At 32.2% G+C, this 24,132-nt stretch overlaps 1 protein-coding gene and 1 long non-coding RNA gene across 2 annotated transcripts in view; one reads left to right on the top strand and one right to left on the bottom strand.

Moving 5' to 3' along the window:
- LOC145734179 (dipeptidase 1-like) overlaps positions 1-17,835 on the bottom strand; it is a 129,257-nt gene extending 111,422 nt beyond the window's left edge. Inside the window, exon 1 of the mRNA XM_081987370.1 lies at positions 17,677-17,835. Coding sequence (XP_081843496.1) covers positions 17,677-17,793 — 117 coding nt within the window. The 5' untranslated portion in view covers positions 17,794-17,835. The remainder of the gene's footprint in view (positions 1-17,676) is intronic.
- The window catches only part of LOC145734182 (uncharacterized), a 153,377-nt gene that overhangs the window by 27,447 nt on the left and 101,798 nt on the right, over positions 1-24,132 (top strand). The window lies entirely within an intron of this gene.

The raw sequence follows: 24,132 nt of genomic DNA, 5'->3' as shown, positions 1-24,132 counted from the left end.
TAAGCACTCGATTTCTGTATAATTCGTTTTACAATATTGGTGTACTGAAGAAAATACTTCTCTTTTTACAACCAAATTTAAATTGTAAAAAACCTCTCAATTTGTATAAAACTGTAAAAATCTCTCTCATGAAAAACCGTCTAACAAACTAGGTTTCGTTTAATTTCGTTGAAGAAAAACGTGAACTTTTCCCAGTTGATTAAAATTTACATCCTCGCCTAATTGAATCAAGAGAAGCCGCCAACTGAATAAATTTAATCATGTCCCGACACAAATCTTAAGAGATTACGTTCTATTAGGCCGCAAAAAAATCCCATTCGCCAAAAAATTACTCCTCCCTGAACAGAATTATAACCGAACGGAAAAAAATAACATTCTTAGTTCTTACATCTGTTCAGCCTCGGTCCTTAAATTTTTTTTTAAATCGGTCCGGAAACCATAAGCCCTAGCTTTTGAAACCGACCCCTGGCGTACTTTTTCTCCTTCTGACGTTTGACGGTGATGGACGACGTTTTATTTTTGTGGTTTCATTTCGTGGCCCAGTGTGTTTATAATACGACATGGGTGGACGTTAAGGTTTGCTAGAAACGAGATGTTTTTGAGACCTATAAAAACGTTTTGATGGAAAAAGGGCGAATTGTTTCCTACACCGACGTAAAAATCTGGCTTGTGTCTTTGGTTGTCCTTTAATTTAATTTTTACATTTTTTATGTATTAGAGTATCATTTTACTGGACAATAAAAAACGCAGGAAGTACATTTTCTTTACTAAGTGTCTAGACTACTTGTGGAGGTTGAGATTTCTGAAAAATCGTTAAAACCACTTCCAGAAATCCTACCTAATAAAGGATTCGCATTGACCTCGTGACATTTCCCATTAATGCGGGATAAAGAGTTCTTTTTAGAACGATTCTATCTGGCGCGGTAAAACAGTTCTAAGAATTTTAATACCTAGAGAACTAGAGATTGTCGCAGATTTAGGGGTGTTATCTAAATTGTTTCAATGGCTGGAAAATAGAGCGAAGAGGTGCCGGTAGAAAAATTTAGAAAAACTCATTAACCGAGATAATTAACTATTGTGGTATCTCTAAAACTGTAAGAACTATAAAGCAAAAACTAAAAAATATATAAAACTTTAACCCCCTGTATTTCTTTAACGAAGCTTTTCTCGAATATAGTTTATAATGCAAACTCATATTATTTTTCGATTCTCTATCGCTCTCTGAAGTTTCCATGGAAACTGGACCACCCTGTATACGAAATGTAACACATATTGCACAAATTATTCATATTTTATTGAGGCGCACCTAGTATTGTTGTTTATTAAAAAGATATATTAACAAGGTCAATTTATTTTCAGTTGGGTTTGACCGAAAAGTACTTTCTGCTTATTAGTGGGACATGGGTATGGAAAAAAATTTCAAAGTAGGCTAACCATTTAATGTGTCTTTTATTGTTTGTAACCGATTTGCAAGCGGAAATTTAAATTACGCCCCTTAAAATATGTTGGCAATAGTGCTCAATGTTGCCAATGTTGCCAATTGGTCCCGTGACAGTTGATTTGATTTCTAAGGTCAGGTGACTGTTTTTCCAAATGCTGACAAACAAAAAATATGATTTGCACGGTTGCCTGAAATTACCGGTTATATTTTGACGTTTGCACGAATCTTCTAACTGTCATAATAACCAAGTTGGCGCGTGTCAAATAAAGTTCACTTATCATTTAAAAGAAACCGTTAAAAAATTGGTAATTTAAACTTAGACGGTAGTAAAATTTTAAAAACTACGTCACGTGAGTTGATAAATCAATTTTTGGGCTTGCAACACTGTAAAAGCCAGTTGACATTGTCAAAAACAGTCACGTGACCTTCAAAACGCAGTTTAAACTTGGTAAAAATGGTAAATTAAATTTAGACAGTTGTAAAAACTTAAATTGCCACATACACATTATGTGACGTTGAAAATGCAATTCTGCATGTTCTTGCAACACTGTAAAGGCCAGTTGACATCTGTTAAAATTAGTCACGTGACCTGAAATTGTAAAATACACGTTACTCGATGTTGATAATACAATTTTGAGCTTGCAACACTGTAAAAGCCTGTTGACATCTGCCAAAATTAGTCACGTAACCTTTAAAATGTGGTTTAAAATTTAAAAATTTGGTAAATTACATTTAGACTATTTTAGACAGTTGTAGTGACTTTGATTATACCATTTTAGAGCTTGCAACACTGTCCAAGCCAACAGACACCTGTCAAAAACAGTCACGTGACCTTTAAAATGTAGTTTAAAATTAAAAAATTTGGTAAATTACATTTAGACTATTTTAGACAGTTGTAAAAGCTGAAATTGCAAAAGACGTTTCACGTGACTTTGATTATACCATTTTAGGGCTTGCAACACTGTCCAAGCCAACAGACACCTGTCAAAAACAGTCACGTGACCTTTAAAATGTAGTTTCAAATTTAAAAATTTGATAAATTACATTTAGACTATTTTAGACAGTTGTAATAGCTGAAATTGCAAGAGACGCATCACGTGACTTTGATTATACTATTTTAGAGCTTGCAACACTGGCAAAGCCAACTGACACCTGTCAAAAACAGTCACGTGACCTTTAAAATGTAGTTTCAAATTTAAAAATTTGATAAATTACATTTAGACTATTTTAGACAGTTGTAATAGCTGAAATTGCAAGAGACGCATCACGTGACTTTGATTATACTATTTTAGAGCTTGCAACACTGGCAAAGCCAACTGACACCTGTCAAAAAAAGTCACGTGACTTTAAAATGTAATTTAAATGATCAAATGATCATTTGATTATTTGATAAATTAAATTTAGACAGTTGTAAAAGCTGAAATTGTAAAATACACGTTACGTGACGTTAATAATACAATTTTGAGTTTGCAACACTGTAATAGCCAGTTGACATTGTAAAAAACAGTCACGTGAACTTCGAAACGCAGTTTAAACATTGAAAAATGGTAAATTTAATTTAGTCAGTTGTAAAAACTTAAATTGCAAAATACATGTTACGTGACGTTGAAAATGCAATTCTGCATGTTCTTGCAACACTGTACATGCCAGTTGACATCTGTCAAAATTAGTCACGTGACGTTTAAAATGTGTTTTAAAATTTAAAAATTTGGTAAATTACATTTTCCAAACCAAACAAACAATTTCCGCCATGGAAACTGGACCACCCTGTATATGAATTGTAACACATATTGCACAAATTATTCATATTTTATTGAGGCGCACCTAGTATTGTTGTTTATTAAAAAGATATATTAACAAGGTCCAGTCAGAAGCTGAGTTAGGCAGTCAGTGCCTAACTGAAGACGGTTCTAGAATTTTTTGGCTTCTAGACTGTTTTGATATCTTTTGGGACCTTCTAGACTAGTTGAAGAGCAGTTGGAATCTTTTAGACTGTTTTGGAAGGCTTTCGACTGATTGGGAAGCATTTTGGACTTTTTTTAGACTACTTTAGGGGCATTGAAAGTTCTGGATTGCTTTTAAAACATTTGAACTGCTCTAAAAGCATACGGAATCTTTCAGACTGTCTTGAAATGTTTTGACAGCCTCTAGACTGTTTTAAAAGCTTTTGGAAGGCTTTATTAGCATTTGAAATCTTTTTAGACTACTTTAGGAGCATTTGGAATGTTTCTGGAGAGTTTAAAAAGCATTGAAGGTTTTGGACTGCTTTTAAAGCATTTGAAAACTTATGGAGGGTTTCAGAAACTTATTGAAGCTTTTAAACTGCCTTAGTAGCATACTGAAGCTTTTAGACTGCCTTGAAATTTTTGAGAGCTTCTATACACAAGTTTAAAAAGCATTTGGAAGCTTCTAGGCTGTTTTGTAAGCTTTTGCAAGGCATTTTGGAGCTTATCTAGTGTTTTGGAATGTTTTACATTTTTTTAGACTACTTGAGGGGCATTTGGAAATTATTTGGTCAGGTAGGTATAAAAGGATGTTTGTGATTAACCAAATTTACAAATATTAGATTTTTGGTACTATCTGCCACTCTCTGTGTTATGTAATTCTTACAAAGTCATCTGTAGAATAGTACTTGGAACGTGTTGTTTCAACTCATTCTATCAAAAAGAACTAATATCCATGACACTTCCATGACCTAAATTATGGTAACTACTAATGCACGATCCAAACACGAAAAACAAAAATGCTATACATAAAGGAATAACTTTGGAAATTGTTTTGGTTTAGTTAGAGTAACCGGGTTTTAAACGGGCTCCCTTAATTGTCAACTTGGAAATTTGTAGCTTGGGTATTAATCACATTATAATCATCATAACACAGGGCTAATGCCATCCGGTCCAACGATTAAATCACATTCCACTACATTAATCAGGCGTGCCCCATGCATTAACGAGTGTGCAGGTTAACAACGAAATTACCAATAAATATTATTGCATACAGCTTTATCGGTGGTTGAATACTCTGTAAATACGAACAGGATATTCTCCAATATCTAATACTAAACGGTTCTATTTGCAGTAAGGTAATTAGTCCGCCGGTTCTAATCAGGAAACCGAATCAAATAGAACTTTATCGAGTTGAATAGTTGATGATTGGACGATAATTGCTACAGAGAGCACTTCAATTTAATCATCTTTTAGGTCACTTTAGTGCAGTTTATGGGGTGTTATAAGTGGATAGATAATTCACTTGCAGATATGAATAAAGTTGAATTGTCAGTTATTGACCAATTAACTTTTGTTTATTTATTGTATTTATGTTTATAATAACGTTTATTACAGTAGCAAATCTCGCCCTTGACTTTCCTTTAATATGCAAATATCTATTTTCTGAAACCCAATCTTATTTTCGGTCTGAAAGCTATTTTTGGGGATACAAGACAGCTGTCAAGGAAATGCAGTCGAAACTTGGCTGACTGGAATTCCAAATAAACTTGTGGCTTTCAAGCTACTGAAGTTAACTGACTTGTAAATTTTCAGACAAATTAGAGAGATGCGATTAACTGTTAGTACAAATACAAACAGATTTATTTAATTGTATTTGTAGACAGTGATTAAATTTTATAAAACAGTGTTAAGCACAATTTGTTTACAATTTCAGCTTTTAGAACTGTCTAAAATAGTCTAAACGTAATTTAGCAAATTTTTTAATTTTAAACCACATTTTAAAGGTCACGTGACTAATTTTGACAGATGTCAACTGGCCTTTACAGTGTTGCAAGCACATGCAGAATTGCATTTTCAACGTCACGTAACGTGTATTGTGCAATTTAAGTTTTTACAAACTGCGTTTTGAAGTTCACGTGACTGTTTTTGACAATGTCAACTGGATTTTACAGTGTTGCAAACTCAAAATTGTATTATCAACTTCGATTAACGTGTATTTTACAATTTCAGCTTTTACAACTGTCTAAATTTAATTAACCAAATGATCAACATTTAAATTATATTTTAAAGTCACGTGACTGTTTTTGACAGGTGTCAGTTGGCTTTGCCAGTGTTGCAAGCTCTAAAATGGTATAATCAAAGTCACGTGATGCGTCTCTTGCAATTTTAGCTTTTACAACTGTCCAAAATAGTCTAAAAGTAATTTATCAAATTTTTAAATTTTAAATAACATTTTAAAGGTCACGTGACTAATTTTGACAGATGTCAACTGGCCTTTACAGTGTTGCAAGAACATGCAGAATTGCATTTTCATCGTCACGTAACGTGTATTGTGCAATTTAAGTTTTTACAACTGTCTAAATTTAATTTACCATTTTTCAAAGTTTAAACCGCGTTTTGAAGTTCACGTGACTGTTTTTGACAATGTCAACTGGATTTTACAGTGTTGCAAACAGTACAGTGTTCAAAATTGTATTATCAACGTCGATTAACGTGTATATCACAATTTCAGCTTTTACAACTGTCTAAATTTAATTTACCAAATGATCTGTCTAAATGTAATTTACCAAATGATCAACATTTAAATTATATTTTAAAGTCACGTGACTGTTTTTGACAGGTGTCTGTTGGCTTGGACAGTGTTGCAAGCTCTAAAATGGTATAATCAAAGTTACGTGATGCGTCTCTTGCAATTTTAGCTTTTACAACTGTCTAAAATAGTCTAAATGTAATTTATCAAATTTTTAAATTTTAAACAACATTTTAAAGGTCACGTGACTAATTTTGACAGATGTCAACTGGCCTTTACAGTGTTGCATAAACATGCAGAATTGCATTTTCAACGTCACGTAACGTGTATGTGGCAATTTAAGTTTTTACAACTGTCTACTGGCTTTTACAGTGTTGCAAGCTCAAAAATTGAATTATCAAGTCACGTGACGTAGTTTTTAAAAATGTAAATTTTTCTACTGTCTAAATTTAAATTTTTTAACTGTTTCTTTTAAATTCGAGATTCGAGCAAACGTCAAAATATAACCGGTAATTTCAGGCAACCGTGCAAATCATATTTTTTGTTTGTCAGCATTTGGAAAAACAGTCACCTGACCTTAGAAATCAATTCAACTGTCACGGGACCAATTGGCAACATTGGCAACATTGAGCACTATTGCCAACATATTTTAAGGCGCGCAATTTAAATTTCCGTTTGCAAATCGGTTACAAACAAAAAAAGAAACATTAAATGGTTAGCCTACTTTGACATTTTTTTCCTTACCCATGTCCCACTAATAAGCAGAAAGTACTTTTCGGACAAACCCAACTGAAAATAAATTGAATATAGAAAAGTTAATTTTGCGTAGCCGTAATTAAAGCGCTAAACTAAAACCCGAGACCCTTGGGGTGTATAGGAGTAATCCACATTATCGCCTACCAAGTTAATTTCTCTTTACGTTAAGGCTGGCGGACATATTACGGTTGGTTGGTTTCCAACACATAGTTCCATGTGTGGTTTAACCAAAGGTAAAGCGATCATATATTTCGGGATGATATTAACTAGTCATTAAAAAGAGCCGTACTGAATTAAATAATACTTAACACAATATAAAAATAGTTTTTTTTTTATTTACAAAACTCAAGAAAACATATGACCACAACTTGAATACTCCCTGATTTAAGAATTTACAAAGTTATTATTATCATCCATCGTGTTCTAATAATGTCAATTTTCCGGAAAACGGTGGAAGACAATTCAATTTGGAAACCAGAAATAAGTTTTACATAAAATTCTCTAAAACTTTCTCTATTTAACCGACTTAAATACATGTGGAACCAATTTGGGACACACTGTATTTTCCAGTCCTTCTTCAAGGAGTTTTTGCTTTCATTTCAAAAGACCTGCTAAAAGTTGCAATTAGTTTTTGTGGCAATTTACTGTTCTAATTTAATTACAGAACGTCCATTTTCTTTAAGAACGTCTAGAGACGCAAAGTATGGGTTGTATTATGTTGATATGCTGCGTTAATCTGTAAATCCCAATTCCACTAATAAATCACTAATAGTTTGTCATTTTCATTTATTTTTATTTTCACTTCATTCAATATCGAGACAAAGTTCAATAACTTTAACGTTTTCTCTTCATTTTTATTAAATAGCTTATCTAATCCTTATTTTTAACAATATTTTTTAGATAGTAGCACTTTAAATTTTAATTAGGGATCCATAATCAGACCTTCTTAAACACTTATAATCCTAAAATGTTACTGTTCCATTTATTCAACAGATTTACATTAAAAACTGATATGGTATGCATTTATCTTTCTTTAAAAAGCCACAATGACCCCCGACATATGTTACGTTGTCTGGTTGAAAAATCTCTTTCTGAATATTTTACTTCCATAAATCATATGGATTTTAGGATTATGTCTTATTATAAAAGCTCGAGTTTTCCTGTTGATATTTCTTTATCCTATAAATTTAATATTTTCTTTTATAAGTAGTATTTTCGCCATATACGTATTTATAGGAGGTTACAATGTTATCAAAACATTTTTACTACATTAATCAAAATTTGCTGTAATTACCTTTTAAATACTCTCTATACTAGTCAAATTACTTAAATCTAAAATAATTGAAAAATATCTAAACTTACAAATTAAATTCACCATGAAATGTAATTACCAGTTACCAAAACTTACACGTGTTATCATAAAACATCTCCACAATTCCACCGAAAATTTCGAATCCTAAAAATGGTGTGTGGATATTCTCAAACTTTCTGTTGGGGAAATTGAATATAATGTACGAATTGTGGAGTTTAACTTTCAGTCTCCCTCTATATTTTCCTTCTGAAAACAAGCTCGTAAATTCTGGTTTCTGTCCCCCGATCCTACATGAAAATAAGGACATTTTTCTTTCGAAAACGGTTATCTCTTTGTTTTGCCTTCGGTTTAGCGAATACGACGGGTAATCCCTTTTAGTGTTCGGTTTTGGACAGTTTTGGATTTTGTGCTTATGAAGCTTGAACTTAACAAACAATGATTTGAAACGTAAACGGAAATAGCAGACATGTGTGTACAATATAATGGTTTCCATCAATGGAAATACTAAATATTTAGTAAAATTTGGTTAAACAATGATGGTTTTCGTTGTTTGTTACATTTCCTGGTATATGAATTATGAGAGTATATTCGAATATTTAGTTAGCCAGTGGAAATATTAGCTTTTATTGGCGTATAGTCAATCATACCATCTAATTATTGGTGTTTCTAGCATTCTATTTATTATATTACGTCACTCTTTTATTGGATTTATCTAAACTAGGTCTAACCTAGAAGATGCAGATTTATACAATCCCTTACGGGATGGAGCTGTAACGCAGTCTCATCTTGGCGTATCACCAACATCTGAACGAATGTAACGCTACAAACTATTTTTGCTTCGGAAACGAGGCAGTTCGTAAGCAAAGACTTCATTTCGTTATCGGATTGTTGGCTTTTTGCCATACACGGTTTAGATAAAATGAGATCAGGATTTAATAATGCACGCCGGATCGAGGTGAATGTTGACAAGATTCAAACGTGATTTAGGCCAAATATTCGAGATTTTGGAAACAAATATCTAGAGTTTAGATTTTCAGATTGACAATTTTATTATGTACTTCTAAATATACAGATTTACAATATTTTTGCAAAACGTGCTTTATCGTTAAAATTTCACACCTACAAAGTTTTATAAAAATATCTGTAGCCATTTTAAAAAAATTTAGTCATAATAGACGCATTTGTAGTAAAACACCCTGTATACGTTAAACGTCAAGAAATATTATTTGAAATTTTTTGGAATGACAACCTAACTGACCTAATAACTGAGGTATTTTTCTCATTAACTTCCATCCTAATTTCAAAAATTAATTTGGTTTTATAAACTACAACAATATGTTTTACCAAACAAAATCGTGAGCTAAACAATACGAATCCAAAAGAGCGATAAGATCCCCAACGGAACTTTTCATTAGCAGAAAAATGAAAAATTCTGGAAAATCCCAATAGTGCCGTAAACAGACCATTCCTTAAATGATACCTTCCGTGGTGAAATTAATTGTTAAAGTTCTGGCCAACTGAAAGAATATAATCTGATAGGAATTAGAAGTTTGGTTTTGGAGACCAAAAATAATAAAGCTGGAAAGTTTGTATTAAACGCCGGAATTGGACGACGAGCAAATTGGTCTATGATTAGTTACTGAAATTATATTAAATATAGTCATATTGGTGAAAGTATACAGTTCAATCAGAAAATGATTCAAAACTACTGAAAGTATTGAAAATAAGACAGATTAAGCATTTTCTTAAAAATTGTAAGCAAGCAGTCTAATTATTTACAGAATTTTCTTTATGTTAGGAAAATTAGTTATAAACTTCTTTCAGGAAACAGGTAAACTTTAACAATGCAAAGGACTATATCACGTTATTGAATCGTTAGTTTTTGGCCATAACGATACGCCAACCGCAGGTCAACATTAAATAATGCATGGGATTTGGAAGCAAGCACGGTGGAGATTTTAGATATAGATAAGTTCCGAACCTGGGCTCGAGAAAATTATTTTTCGTTTTTCGATGTTTGGCTATCCCTTTTTGCCACGAAGATTGATCGTCTCGAATTAATAATGTATTTTTTTGCAAATATTTATCAAAGAAACTACAATTTCCCAGATTTTAGAGTCAAAATTTCAACTACAGATAATTGTGGTGTCTCAAAGCCCAGATACTCAACAGTTTAACATGGGACCTATTTAATGTAGGTGTCTAAAAACATGTATTTGGGCAATATTATCAACAATCTTGAACCAAAACAGACTAAATTGATCAATGTTTCACAACTATGTCACTGTATTTATTTTTCCCACATTAGTTGAGAGAAGTAATTTCCAGTGCATTTCTATCTTTTCCTTGATTGACTTGAGTTTACCTACTTGTACAAAAAAACATACTTTTTAAATTTAAAAGCATCCTAAATATTTTACCTTTATTGCAAATATAAATTGCAACATTAATCCTTTTTGGACTATATCCAATTTTTGTTACAATTTACGCATTTGTTCAGATTTATGTGATCACAGTCATGATTCCTGAATACTGAATATTCATTGTGAATTACCATATGTTAATAATCGACCATTGTGGAATGTGGCCAATATATTTTACGTGTTGTAAAGATTATATAACATTACTGCACATTTGAAAGCTTAATTCCGATTGGTTATATGAGATAACGCGTAATGATTTGTTTAAAAATTAGTTTATTGTATGCGATGCAATTTCAGTGTAAAACGTTCGAATTTCTGATTCAATCGTTTTGATTTTTAGCTGAAAAACGTCAGAAGCAAAAACGGGATTAACTTAAATTTCAAAACAGTTAAATTAGCATCCCAGTTCTTTTAATTGACTCTTAATTGCAAAGTCCTCAGGAAGGCAAGATAACCCTTATCTTTATCGAAAAGCAAGTCGACCTAATTTTCAACTGTTAATGGAGGGTTTCGAAACACGTGGTGGAATTTCTTTATTGCAAAATTCATTATTTTTCGGGTCTGCTTTTGCTTTGTTACTATTCAGTTTCGTTTATTTTGAAACAAACAAAATGTAATGCCACCATTTGAAATTTTAACATAAAAAAAGCGAACTACACATAAATTACCTAGTCATTTTTTGACTCCTTTTTGAGGAAAAAATTTGATGTACAGGGTGTCCCAAAATTGAGATATAACCATCGAGTTGAGATTTTCAAATGAGAACACCCATTTTTTGTTACATTTTAATTTTTTTGTGCACTTTTTCCAAAAATGGTCGTTAACTTGCTTATTTGACATTTGACGAACCAAAAGTGATTGAAATTAAAAAGTATGCCCTTTGAGTCAATCGGTTGCACCGTTTGGCCGCTAGAGGGCGTCAAAGTCAAGTTTCACAAACCTTCAAAGTGATTTAACAACTTTTGCTTTAACCGAAAATAACTCAATTATTTTAACAGTTACGACAAAATGTTATTGAAGGTAACTTTTCAAAGGTATAATCAAAAAAGGTCATTAGTGTGATAGTTTGAGTGCTAGAGGGCGTCAAATTCAAGCTTTTTGACAATTTTGCTTTTAACGCAGTTTTTGAGATAATTCCTGGAAACTAAAAATTGTTTTTCACTTTTTTGAGATACTTTATACTCAGCCGCTAATCTGAGACACCTTATATCACCTTGACACCCATTTTGCCCTATCTGTCACGGTTTTGGGGATGTCAATTTTGACGGTTTTCAGTGCGTGGCACTCTTAAAAAATGACGTTTTTACAAATGACACTTTACGTAATTTTTGTGTCAAGGTGAAAATTTTTGTTTTTAATTTTTTAAGGACAAACGGTGCCTGATACCAAAAAAGCGTATAGAAGGTGAAAGTTGCACCCCCTCAAGGTGCGTTTGTGGTAAAATTCCAGACCTCTAACTTGAAGCGTTCCTGAGATATTTCGCAAAAACTACAAAAAACTAAGGTTAACTTTGACGCCCTCTGGCGGCTTAACCGGGAAACTTAGCCGTGTTTGCTCAACGTCACGTGAGAGCACCATTCATTAGCTTTCTTTTGTTATGTGGCTCGTATATACAGGATGGTTCAAATAAGTGAGTTATTCACGATTTTCTTGAAAAGTGCACGAAAATTTCGCTCAAATTACGAATTTCTGCTAGTTTTGAGGGGCGGCCAATTAAGGCTGCTAGAGCAAAAACAGTTGAGTATCGATACAGACATTTTACATCAAGTAGCCTAAAATTTGACGTACATTCCAAAAATCAAATAAAAAATGAGTCATCTTATTTAAAAGAAATTATAAGTTTGGTTTGTTGTTCAAATTTGAGACACCCTGTATACTAACATATATCTCTTTTGGACATGTCAAAGGTCGTACTTCAATGGTGGGACACCCTGTATATCCAATTTTTGTCTCAAAAAATGGGCGTTTAAAAATAATAACATACATCCGAGCATTTTTCTGAAAGATAATTCCCTCAAGTTTAATCGAATATTCTCCATACTTTATGGACACACTGTACATTTTAGTTTCACCGATGTTTTGATTGGAAAATTACGATCCAACTTATATTGAATTCTAAAGTAAAAAAGCTTCTTCTCTTCGTTTTTTTATCTCTTTCCCACCCAATATATCAGTAACCTAAATCTCATTTCACATGTAAAAAAGCCTTTATCCTCAACGGTCTGTTTTCAATCTCACCGTAAAGATGGATAATTCGCTAGGTTATCGATCAAGCCTGCAAAGATTATGCAAAGTGCTTATTCGAACTTCCATTAAACTGATTCCTCCGATATTCCCAGGCACTGTTTTACGTTTTACCATCTCTAACCCTTGCAGTCGTATTCATAATCTAGAATAGACACAGTCTACTTATTCCTGTTGTGTTTCGCTACTCGAGTTTAGTAGTAAAGGATTAAATAGAAAATCATGCGATAACATTGACCACCTCGGCGGTTTACGGAAATGGAATCGCTGGTGGAGACGATATTGGTTCGTGTCTTCACGAAGTAATCTGATTAGAAAACCCTAATTTAGTTTTGACATCAGCTAAGAGAGTGTCACGACAGACAGCAGATTAAATTTGAACTATCTTACCACTTTTTCTACATTTATGTTCGTTGACATCCCCTCAAACATGGATTAGTTAACTGCAGCATCCCGTTATTATACAGTGCGTTTTTTTTAACGCGCAACATAGGATTTTACGTGTTAAATTTTTAAGCCCATGTTAGACCATGTTTTTTTGGAACTACAAGTGTAAAACTTGACGGGTGTGTGTTTAGTACCCTGAAGCTTAAGTAAGTTTACCAATTTGGTCTAAAAAGTGTTTACAAACTAACGAGAAATCATCTTTTTTGGAAAAGATTTTTATCTTTCCATGCTCCCTGTATGCATGGTAGGTGCTTGTTGTTTTTGATACTGACAGGGCAGGTAGCAGGTAAAATTTGGTGTAGAAAGTAAAACAGGGTGGTCAAAATGCGAATATTAACTTTATATCAAGAATTAAGTACAGAAGAAGTACCTATTTTTTAAAATAAATTGTTCAAAGTGACCTCCGTTTGAAACCAAACAGTATCCCAAACGATCATAAAATGCCCTTTTGACGTTATAAATAAATATGTCACTCTACCTGCTACCTGCCCTGCCAGTATAAAAAACAACAAGTACCTACCATGCATACAGGGAGCATGGAAAGATAAAATCTTTTCGAAAAAAGATGATTTCTCGTTAGTTTGTAAACACTTTTTAGACCGAATTGGTAAACTTACTTAAGCTTCAGGGTACTAAACACACGCCCGTCAAGTTTTACAGTTGTAGTACCAAAACAACATGGTCTAACATAGGCTTAAAAAATTAACACGTAAAATCCTATGTTGCGCGTTAAAAAAAACGCACTGTATTAATTGAGTTTTATGTACGGTTTTGTGTTAATGGCCTCTATTTTGGTCACATTTGTCATTTGATGATATATGGTCATTTAAAACCAAAATTATGCGGGCAAAATATCTGATTTCATCTGAACAATGAGAATTAATTGCTCTGGGGTTCCTCTGTGAGGTGCAATTAATTATCTGCAATTAAATTTCCTAATATTTTACAAAGCTATGTGTGGTTAGTATTAATTAGTAAAATCGGCCAGGCTTAGAACAAACTAACAATAATTTAAACACTTTAAAATATGGTGATTAAACTAAGATATACTAGTTGATGATGTAGTGACAAAAGAATTAATAAAATTGAAAGAAAATCTTAGTTCTTCCAGATGACTTTACCAAATCATTAAGGACTCAAAAATTGACAAAATTATATTAGAAAATTCAAACCCCAAGAGTCAAAATTTGGACTCTGTAAATCAGAATTTATACATTTGCTAAATCAAGTTTAAGCCTAGTTTATAAAACAAATATTAATTTTAGAAATAGTATTATTTTTATTGCTAAGAATAGAATCAATGCTTATGACCGAAAGAGTTTATAAAAAAAATAATTTAATTTCACTTTTAGTAATAATTGAATTTACTTAAAATCCAAAATTTCTTATAAATAATACTAAAATTAAATCTTTTTGCGTTTTTGTAACTTGTGCTATTGAGAACCCAGCATTGACATATGTCATATAATAATCACCATAAGTTTATCATTTATAAACACCTTCCATTTGTACAATTAAGACTAATATTACTACTAATACTAAAATTACATTTTGTTTGATAAACCAGGCTTTAGACAGTTGTAAAAATCACATAACTGTTAAAAATGTAGTATAAACGTTAAAAATTTGGTAAATAAAATTTGGACAGTTGTAAAAGCTGAAATTGTAAGATACAGGTCACGTGACGTTGATAATCCATATTTTGAGCTCGCAACACTGTAGAGATTAATTGAGACCTGTCAAAACAGTCACGTGACCATAAAAAATAATTTGACCTGTAAAAATTCACTATCTCACATTTAGACAGTTTTACAAGCTAAAATTGTAAAATACACGTCACGTCAATGCAATTTTAAGCTTGCAACGTTGACACCTATCAAAAAACACGTCACGTGACTTACAAATGTCAATTATTTTTCTTCTTTAGTTACACCAAACATTTAATTAAGGGTTGGCGTTACAAGCGAAGCCTGGAACTGCGAGTTAAAATCTATCGAGTGTAAAAATGGTGAGGCCAAAAAGGCCGATACTTTTCGTAAACAACACAAAGCCGTTTTCCACTTTGTAAGCTTTTCTCGTGATTGGGTAATTGAACAATTTTCAAATGCTTTTTACCTTATATCGTTGCCTGGCTATAAAGGACCGACCAATTCCCTTGATGTTTCAATTAATTGGACGTCATACGTGCAGTCATTCAGTGGATACAGTAGCTTTAATATTTATATGAAAATTCCAAAAAATATTTTTTGGGACAAGTTTTTTGGGCTAACGTGCTAAAACTTGGAAGATGGTTAAAACTCTTAGAAAAACCAAATGTTGTCTCAAAACTTGTTCAGAGACCACAGTAGCTTTAATATTAATATGTTTTGTTAAGAAGAACTTATTATTTCATGTGGTTGTGTGTATTATTGCGGTAGTGGAGGGAAAATCTTCTGATTCAATCAAGTGGAGAGCACAATCCCGGAAACACGGTTTTTACCGAAATAAAATATTTCAGACAGACGAAAATACCGGCGTGCTGATGTGCTCGCTGTTGAAAATCCGAATTTATGTATCGTATAGAATTGGAAAAATCTCTTAAAAGCAATTTTTCAGGTAGCTTATATTGCTGCTTCGTATTTATTCCCGTTATTAGCTGCTGCATCCGAGGATATGTTGGGTCAACAAAATTTAATGTTTGCGATTTCTGCTGATATTACTCGAGAAAACACATTTGCTATGGATTATAAGAATGTGCATTCAAGTGCAGTTTACTGAACTCCTAGAAGAAATTCTGAACTGTAAGAAGTCTAAAAGTTGTGTCTATGGTTTATTAATCTTTATGAGTATGTCAGTAGACTTTGTATTAGGATATTACAATAATTTTGTAGGTACACCTATTGAGATCTGTGTTTTATTACACATTTTATTTAGTAAGATTTATAAAAGCAGCTAAAGAAAAGTCACTTTTCTTCTTCGTTGAAAATTTTGGGTAATTTTGACTGCTATTTTAATTAAAAAATAAGTAACTGGCTGGCTTAGAAGTTAGTATTCTAAGTATTTTGCGCAATATACACCTAAAGAATTTTCTGAATACTACTTTGGCTTGCCAAGAATTTAATATAAACCACTAACCAAAAATGTGGTTTGAAATTTCTAGCCACTGCACTAATGGCATAACTATAATAATAATATTAATCGAGGATTAATATTCAGTTAAAATAAATTAGAATAAAACTACCACCCACTGGGACTTTGAAAAGTCTATAATAAACTGAATATTCAAAACGGAAAAAATCATCACAAAAGTAAACAAAAGCTCCAAACAACAATTTCAGGAAAAATAAACACGCAAATTATAAAGTGATCGCGGACAGGAGTTTGCGAAAAAAATATACACAAACTCTTGAAGCGCATGACACCTTTCGGGTGAAAATGACGAGGGTCCAGGCTCGCTTCGGATATTAGGGAGCAAAAAGTAAATTGGCAAAGGTCTGTAATAAATTCGGCAAGAAAATGTTTTTGATATCAGAATTATGGATTTAAGTGGTTATGGTAGCTCCGGAAAATGTAGATTTTTTGCTCCGGTTCCAGCTTTTTGTTTTTGATGCATTAGAGGGTGACGAGAAGTAAAAGAGAACATTTCTGGGGTCAGTTGCTACTCTAAATTAGGAAGAAGTTTAGTTATTAACACACAAAGAAGCAATTGCTTAAAAAGACGTGACTAAAAGTCCTATTTACCAAATGTTTATAATACTTTTCTTGTCTAAAAGTTATATTAAGGTATGTATCATAATACTATGTAACTATTTGATACAAGCCAATTGTATACACTTTATTAAGTTTTACGACCAATGCAGGCCTGATTGCGGCTACACAGAAGAACAAATAATGATACTTGCTGAAACAACAACTAATGTCAAATAATAATGGAGCGAAACATAAATCATGGATGACACCAGTTTAACAGAAGACATTTTGTTACTCATGCAAGAACAGAGAAAACAAAAGATCAGTTTCTCAACAAACAAAATCATACAAAGGGACATACGTAGAGAAAAATTTGTGAGACAAGTTTCAAGAAAATTCAAAAAGGTTTGTAAATTATGTAAGAGATGATTGTGGATAGAGAAGATATTAGAGAACGATATGAGAGAATTAAGAAAGATTTATACACTATTTAATTTCAAGTCAAGTAAAGGAATTGAGGAATTGAATTAATAAAACATAAATGTAAAAACTTAATTAACAAATTCAAAGCTGCACCAATAAAATTAGAAAACTCTTGGCCCTGATCGGTCTGATATATTATTAATATTGATTTCATTTAATCTGGTTTTCTGAATAACTCTTACTTTTCATATGTTTAGCTATAGAAATTCTTACGTATTCTTCAGATTTGAATGTTTAATTCATTGTATACACCAAACCAAACCATAAATTGCATCATCCAATCCGAAACGCCTATAAATTTCCATCATTTCTCTACCGACAATCTTATTAGTTTCGTCTAGAATTTGATCTATCAATATCGCAGGCTCTAATACAAAATAGGGATTATCCTGTTTCAACGCGAGGCCTGAATATATCTCACTTACCTGCAAACAAGTGTAGGCGGTTGGGCTGTAGACCACGTGGTCGCAAGCGCATTGACAGTCGCCCGTCAGGTGGCGCTCCGGGACTTCGAGCCCCGCATCCTCGACGCTCGAATCCATGCCGTCGCCGTCGGGACGCCGCTTATTGCTTGGGTGTCCTTGGCTCCTGGAAAAAAGAAACGGAACGAAAGTGAAAAACCCCGGAAAATGGGATATGTTCGAGATTACGATGATTGGAAGTTTGCGGTCCGTTCTGATGCGGAACGGAAGCAACAAACATTAGATTATGATTGACAATCCAATATATTAAATGAAAAAGCTTTGGAATTATTTGTTTCAGGCAATACAAATTTTTTGCTTTCTTTATAATCCATAAAAATTATACTTTAATTTTGGTATGTAACCATTTTAACTAGCAACTCTTATACTAAACAATTGTTTTCTCTCTGATAACTCGGTTATTTGACATTTTTAACAAAACAAAGAAATATTTTTAGACTGGATTTTGCAATATACTGGAAGCTTTTTCAGTTAACGAGTTAAAAAAGTTAGTACAAATGTAGCTACAAATGTTCAAATTTTAAAACTAAGAGAACTTTCAAAGTTGTGTCCTCCACACTCCTTGAAACTCTCCCTCAGGACACCCTGTATAAAAAATAATCTAAAATGTATATCAAACTTCAAAAACGTAATAACATAACTGACTTGGAAATTATTAATTAACCAAATACAGTTTTTGTGTTCCAACAGATTCTTCCATAATAATTATAAATTCGGGAAACATAACTAAAATATAAATTAGAATAATTATTGTTCCATGCAATTGACGCATTAAATTTAGTTTCGATTAATAATTTATTAGTGTATTAATTACACTAACACTTAGGTTAATTAATGATACTGAACAAAAAGTGAAAATAACCTTTTTGTATAGCATAAATTCTTGCAAAAAATATTCACATTATTGATAATCAGAAAATTACCATAATTAAAAGTTATGTAAAAAGTTAAATACGTAAATAACTAATTATCAAATTGAAATTCATCGCCTTTTCTAAAATAACTAGGAAAATTTATTGTTACAATATTGTTATATACCCTGTACTATTTGATACATATAATAGAAACAATTTTTTTTACGATTCATATAGAAAATTAAACTTTTCTCCTTCATTTGAGGAATCAAAATGTCACTTTTACTGGCTAGGGAGCCACCAGTAAAATCAAAATCACTTTCTTGACAAATTGTCAAACATATCCTTGATAACACCATCTAGGTATACAACATTAACATTTAAGTATTTAACTGCTGATTTTATTCATAAAACTCAATACTGGTTGTAGAAAAAATTAGATCAGCAACTCTAAAGTATCAAAAGTTGCACTTTCCTCCCTTTTTGTCCAAATAACTAATAATTCTGTGCTGATATTTAATATTCAATTTAAATCAAAATCAATTTATCCAACAATAAATAGTTGAGTGAAACGTTCCATTCCTCTAGCGGCACTGAAACTCCCTGGATATTGTTAACCTATCCTCTATTCCATTTAGTGCGCCGGAAAGAATACGCTTTCTAGGAAAATTGATACGCTTTCACTATATTTCGATACCGAACTCCATTATAATGTCGTGCGATTACGCCTTACTTTACGGAAAATGGGCCACAGGGACTTAGGAAAAACTACGCTTTTATATTTGCCATAATAAAGGCCATCAAAAACTTGCTTTCCTCCATTTTCCTTTTTCAAAGGTCAGACCAGAGACATTTATATGCTAATACTCGGCAGTGATATCGGCCACTTTTTGGTCTTATATTCTGTGAATACCACTGAAATTTTATCCTACTTCAATCAGCTTTTTTTCAATATTACGAAGGGTAGATACCAGATACATAATTTATTTCCACTCTGTTTCGAAGTGGATGTTGGAGTGAATTAGCATAGTTAATATATAAGTTTTCGAGACAGTTTTTGCTAGGTACCGGTTTCGGAAGTTCAATAAAATCATTAATCAAATTTGCGTAGTCTGAACATTACGAGACGCCATTAGACTTAACCATTTACAGGTTTTCTTCGCAGAGTTAAAGTACTTTATGGAAGGGATCCTTCTGCAGCTGCTACCCTCCAACTTCTACACTTTCCAATAAGCTGCAGTTTTGTTTTGGTAATTAATTACTTTTCGGCTAAGCAAAAGCTTTCAAAAAACTACGTAGAATAGGCTGTTAACTAGGCTATACTTGGGTATAAGAAATACAATTTATTATAAATTTTTTAGAAGATTTTGCTCGTAATTTTGTTGGTAGCTACTTACAGTTTTGCAACCAAAATGTCAAAACTTGTTAGGTTACGATGAGCTTTCCAAAAAAAGTTTTTTTTAAATTCAGTTTAAATTCGTTTTCAGCTAATTTGGACTCAGGAAATCCACTCCATCTAACTGTCTGAATTCGATATTAAAAAACCTATCTAATACTGTATACACTTTTTTTCGGTCCACATAAAAAAAAAATATAGTTGATGATGATTTTAAAAAAACGAAACGTAATATATTTTAATAGACACCATCTTGTAGAAGTCGAAAAGGTGTCATAAGAAAGTATTTTTGGTTTTTTGATATAATTTGAAATAACTTGCATAAAATAAAAAATCCAAAAAGTCACTTTTCTCTAAATCTTTAAAATAAAAAGAAGTACTTGATTTTCAAAGGCGCTATGTTAACCGACTTTGTATCTCTTAAAGTTTTGGAGATCCCCATACAAATCTTGGTCACCACAAATTTATTATTTTTAAGATATTTCTCAATATATCATCTAGTATTTTTAAGAAAGGCGACAATATCCTGGGAAATAATTCCAATCGTTTTTAAGCAAATTGTTGGAAAAACTAAAATAAAAAGTTAGCGCTTTTCCCAATATAGCCATTATCTAGTTAAGCATGTCTTATTAATTATTATGAAACAAAATAACATTATTTGGCTTAAAAGTCGTATCGTTTGAATTACGATTTTTGAAATTTTAAAACGCAGTATCGATTTAAAAATTACTAATTAGTGCAAAACATTATACAAAAGAGACTAAACCGAATCCAAATGTTCGGTGTACTTTGCCAACTTTAGCCAAAATCGATTTGAACATATTGCCAAGCTGTTTTATACGTTACGCTGCGGATTAAGCTGCTTTCAATAGTTTGCATTCTTGTTTCTCAAATTGCCATACAAAACGGCTTTTACTACTTTTACATTTCAATACAGAATTGGCATTTTATGCAGCCGTTCCCTATCCAAATAGAGAGAACTCTACAACGCTTACTGACGTATATGGTAAATAGCTATTGTGGTTGGCTATAAAAGCCACGAAGACATGAAAGAGTCGTTTGATGTGTTTGATATAAAAATTCACTACTTATTTATTGGATCCCTCAGTCAAAAATTGATAAATTTGACTCTTGTCCATTATTCCATCAATATTCAGATTATTGACCGATTAGTAACTTGAGAAATTAGTTTTCTCTACCTTAATGGTCATTGTTGTCAAAATAGAGTCTAATCTCTAGTTCTAGTCTGGCACAAACACAACCAAAAAGGAAATATTACTGACCTAGCTAACTAATAATGTCAATATCTATTAAGACATATGACATATGAAATATACTTGATATGACGGAGACAGATAAATTAGGTTGTCTCTTCATGTTGTTGTTTTGTTGTTATCCTAAATTTTTTATTTTTCAATAAAAGAACCATCAAAAATATGATTAATATTGGAAAAAACGCTTTATTATACACGGTTTAGACAGCTTTTATTGACCTTATGTCTTAAAACTTTGGTTAATAATAAAGTACTGTAATCTATATTCTTAAAACATTTATAATTTGTAAACATATTGAGATGATTTATTGGGAAAAACTATAAAAATTATTCAATAACAACGAAAATCACTTAGGTAGATTTGAAATAATAATTGAACTATGCAAATTGGTTGGTAAAACGGATTACCGAATAATAAAGGATTGACCTAGTTGTTGTGCTCGTGACCAAATGTCGATAAAGTTTAAATACGTTGTTTGTCACAAATATATCTGTACTTCTATTTTATTTGACTTAACTTAATTTCACATCGCATTGAACACAACGACAGTCAAGGGCGATTGATTCAATTGAAAAGCAATATTATGTTACTCAACGATATGTGAAAGGTTGCATTTTACTGACGAGATCGGGAAAAAAACTCTTAGGTACAGATTTGTTTTTAACTTGTAATTTTAATTAAATATGATATAATTTTTGTTTAAAAAAGGCAGTGTTTTTGTTTATTAATTTGTTATGTTATGGGTATATTAAAATATTTTCTTCTCGTTTATTATTACTAATTATACTAGTAGTGTAAACTTTAAATAATTCATAATTTGTACGTGTGAGTAAAAGTTCTGGCTATAAAAATTTGAGTATTCTGGACGGGCAAAGTACCAGAAAATTGCGCCTCCCATTTCCCTGATCCAATTTGAATTTTAGCAGAAGAGAAATTGGCCCACGAATAACAAAATATTCGTAAGTCCTAAAAGGCGCACTTGTCTCCGGAGGCCTACGGAGGTTTGCTGAAATCAAGCAGTAGAAAAAGCGAAGAAAACCAAAATATTTGCGGCCTGGGACGTTTAAGACTGCGAACAGTTGTTTCCAGGCAATATTGCGTTATGGGATTTCCGCATTTTTTTACGCGCACGATAAAATTAATATTTGAGTAAGACGGCTTTTCGAAAAGTGAAGAATAAAATGAAATTTCTCTACTGGAAATCCTCATTTATTTTTCATTTATCCCGAAGATTAATACGTTTGGTTAGCCACTCGAACCGTTTATTAAAAGTTTATCAAGATCTAGTATTTATAGAAATTTGCAATTTTTGAAGTAAGTGCTTTCATCTTTCTGTCACTTCCGGTTTAACCGGAAGTAGATGTCAACCTGCTTATTTTATATGAAAACCCTGTATATCATTGTATTTTTGAATAGTCCTATAGATGTATAGTACGTCACACGTGATCATTTGGCATTTTACGCACCCATGGAATTACATTAACTTTTTCCATATCGTGCGTAAAATGCTTCTTACAGCACTAGTTACGTAATATACTATTAAAACATAGCACTTTCTTTTAATTCCAAAATTGCAAATTTCTATTAATATTGTATCCTAATAAAACGGTTTGGGTGGCTAACCCTGTATTAATATTTATGCAAAAAGTACATTTTTTAACATACAGAATTTTCAAATTAATGTTAATGGTATTACACATTAATAACTCAATGACTTTCATTGACTTAGAAATATAACTATCTTGTCTATTTCTTCAGCTTACAACATTTTCATCAAGTACAAGTAGTTCATATTTTTTTAGGTTAGGTTAATATGATAAAAACAATTTTTTTACAAAAACATAATAAAATTTTGGTGTTAATTAAACCAGACAAAAGGACAATCTGTGGTTGTATAAATTTCCAGGCTTTTAGTAAAACTTTCATGTTAACCGCGTCGTACTAACGGCAATAATTTCTGTTAATGCAGACTAGTTTCGAAAATATATTACCTAAAGGTGGCTGAAATTCTGCAGAGCAAACTCGCATTTTTTCTTGGACTCTAACCGAGCCAAAAGTATGTCCCAAACTTGCAAGTTTTAAATTTTCCTTAATTTAATTTTGGTCTGTCGGAATATATATCGGCCACTTTACGCGGCAGCTGAACAATTTTGGCTTGAAACTTTCCAACTTTTACGTTTCGAGTTATTTGCCTCTCCTTCTCTACCCCTTAGGGCTCTAATATGTATATATCAGTATTAAGCTTGGCTTGGTATGGCCGGAGAAGCGTAAAGTGATATCTTCGGAGACACGACTTTTGAAATAAAACTAGTTGAAATGCTAAACATAAACTGCAGGACGTATCCGTCCAGAGCCATAGATATTATTTATTGCCTTACCACTGGATTTGAATACCCGTTTCGGTTGGTTTGTTTTTAAATTTCAAATTTAATACACATTAATTTATAGAGGGTTTTCAGTTGAACACGCTTAGAGTTTGTAGTTTATTAATTTTTAAATAAAGAATACCGGAACTGCAGAAACATAAATGAAAAATGGTGCGGAATTAAATCAGCCGTATTGGAACCCTCAATAGACATGTTAAAGAAAGAGAAGCCCGCAGGAAGGAAAGAATGGATAACAGGCGAAATCCCTGATCTCATGGATAAGAGGAGAAGCTATAAAGGAAAAAATGAACAACGATATAAAGAAACACAACGAATACTCCGCTCAAAAATCAGGAAAGCAAAAGAAGACTACTATAAACAAAAATGCGAAGAAATTGAGAAATTACAAGCCAAACATGATAGCTTCAACATATACAAAAAGATCAAAGAACTCGCCGGCACCAATAAACAAAAGCAACTCAATATATTATACAACAACAACGGAAAA

The sequence above is a fragment of the Ips typographus genome, linkage group LG9, assembly GCF_016097725.1.
Source record: "Ips typographus isolate SLU linkage group LG9, UJ_Ityp_2.0, whole genome shotgun sequence".
Lineage (NCBI taxonomy): Eukaryota > Metazoa > Arthropoda > Insecta > Coleoptera > Curculionidae > Ips > Ips typographus.
Note: the sequence above shows the minus strand (reverse complement) of the source record. Positions and strands in the feature narration are given on the sequence as shown.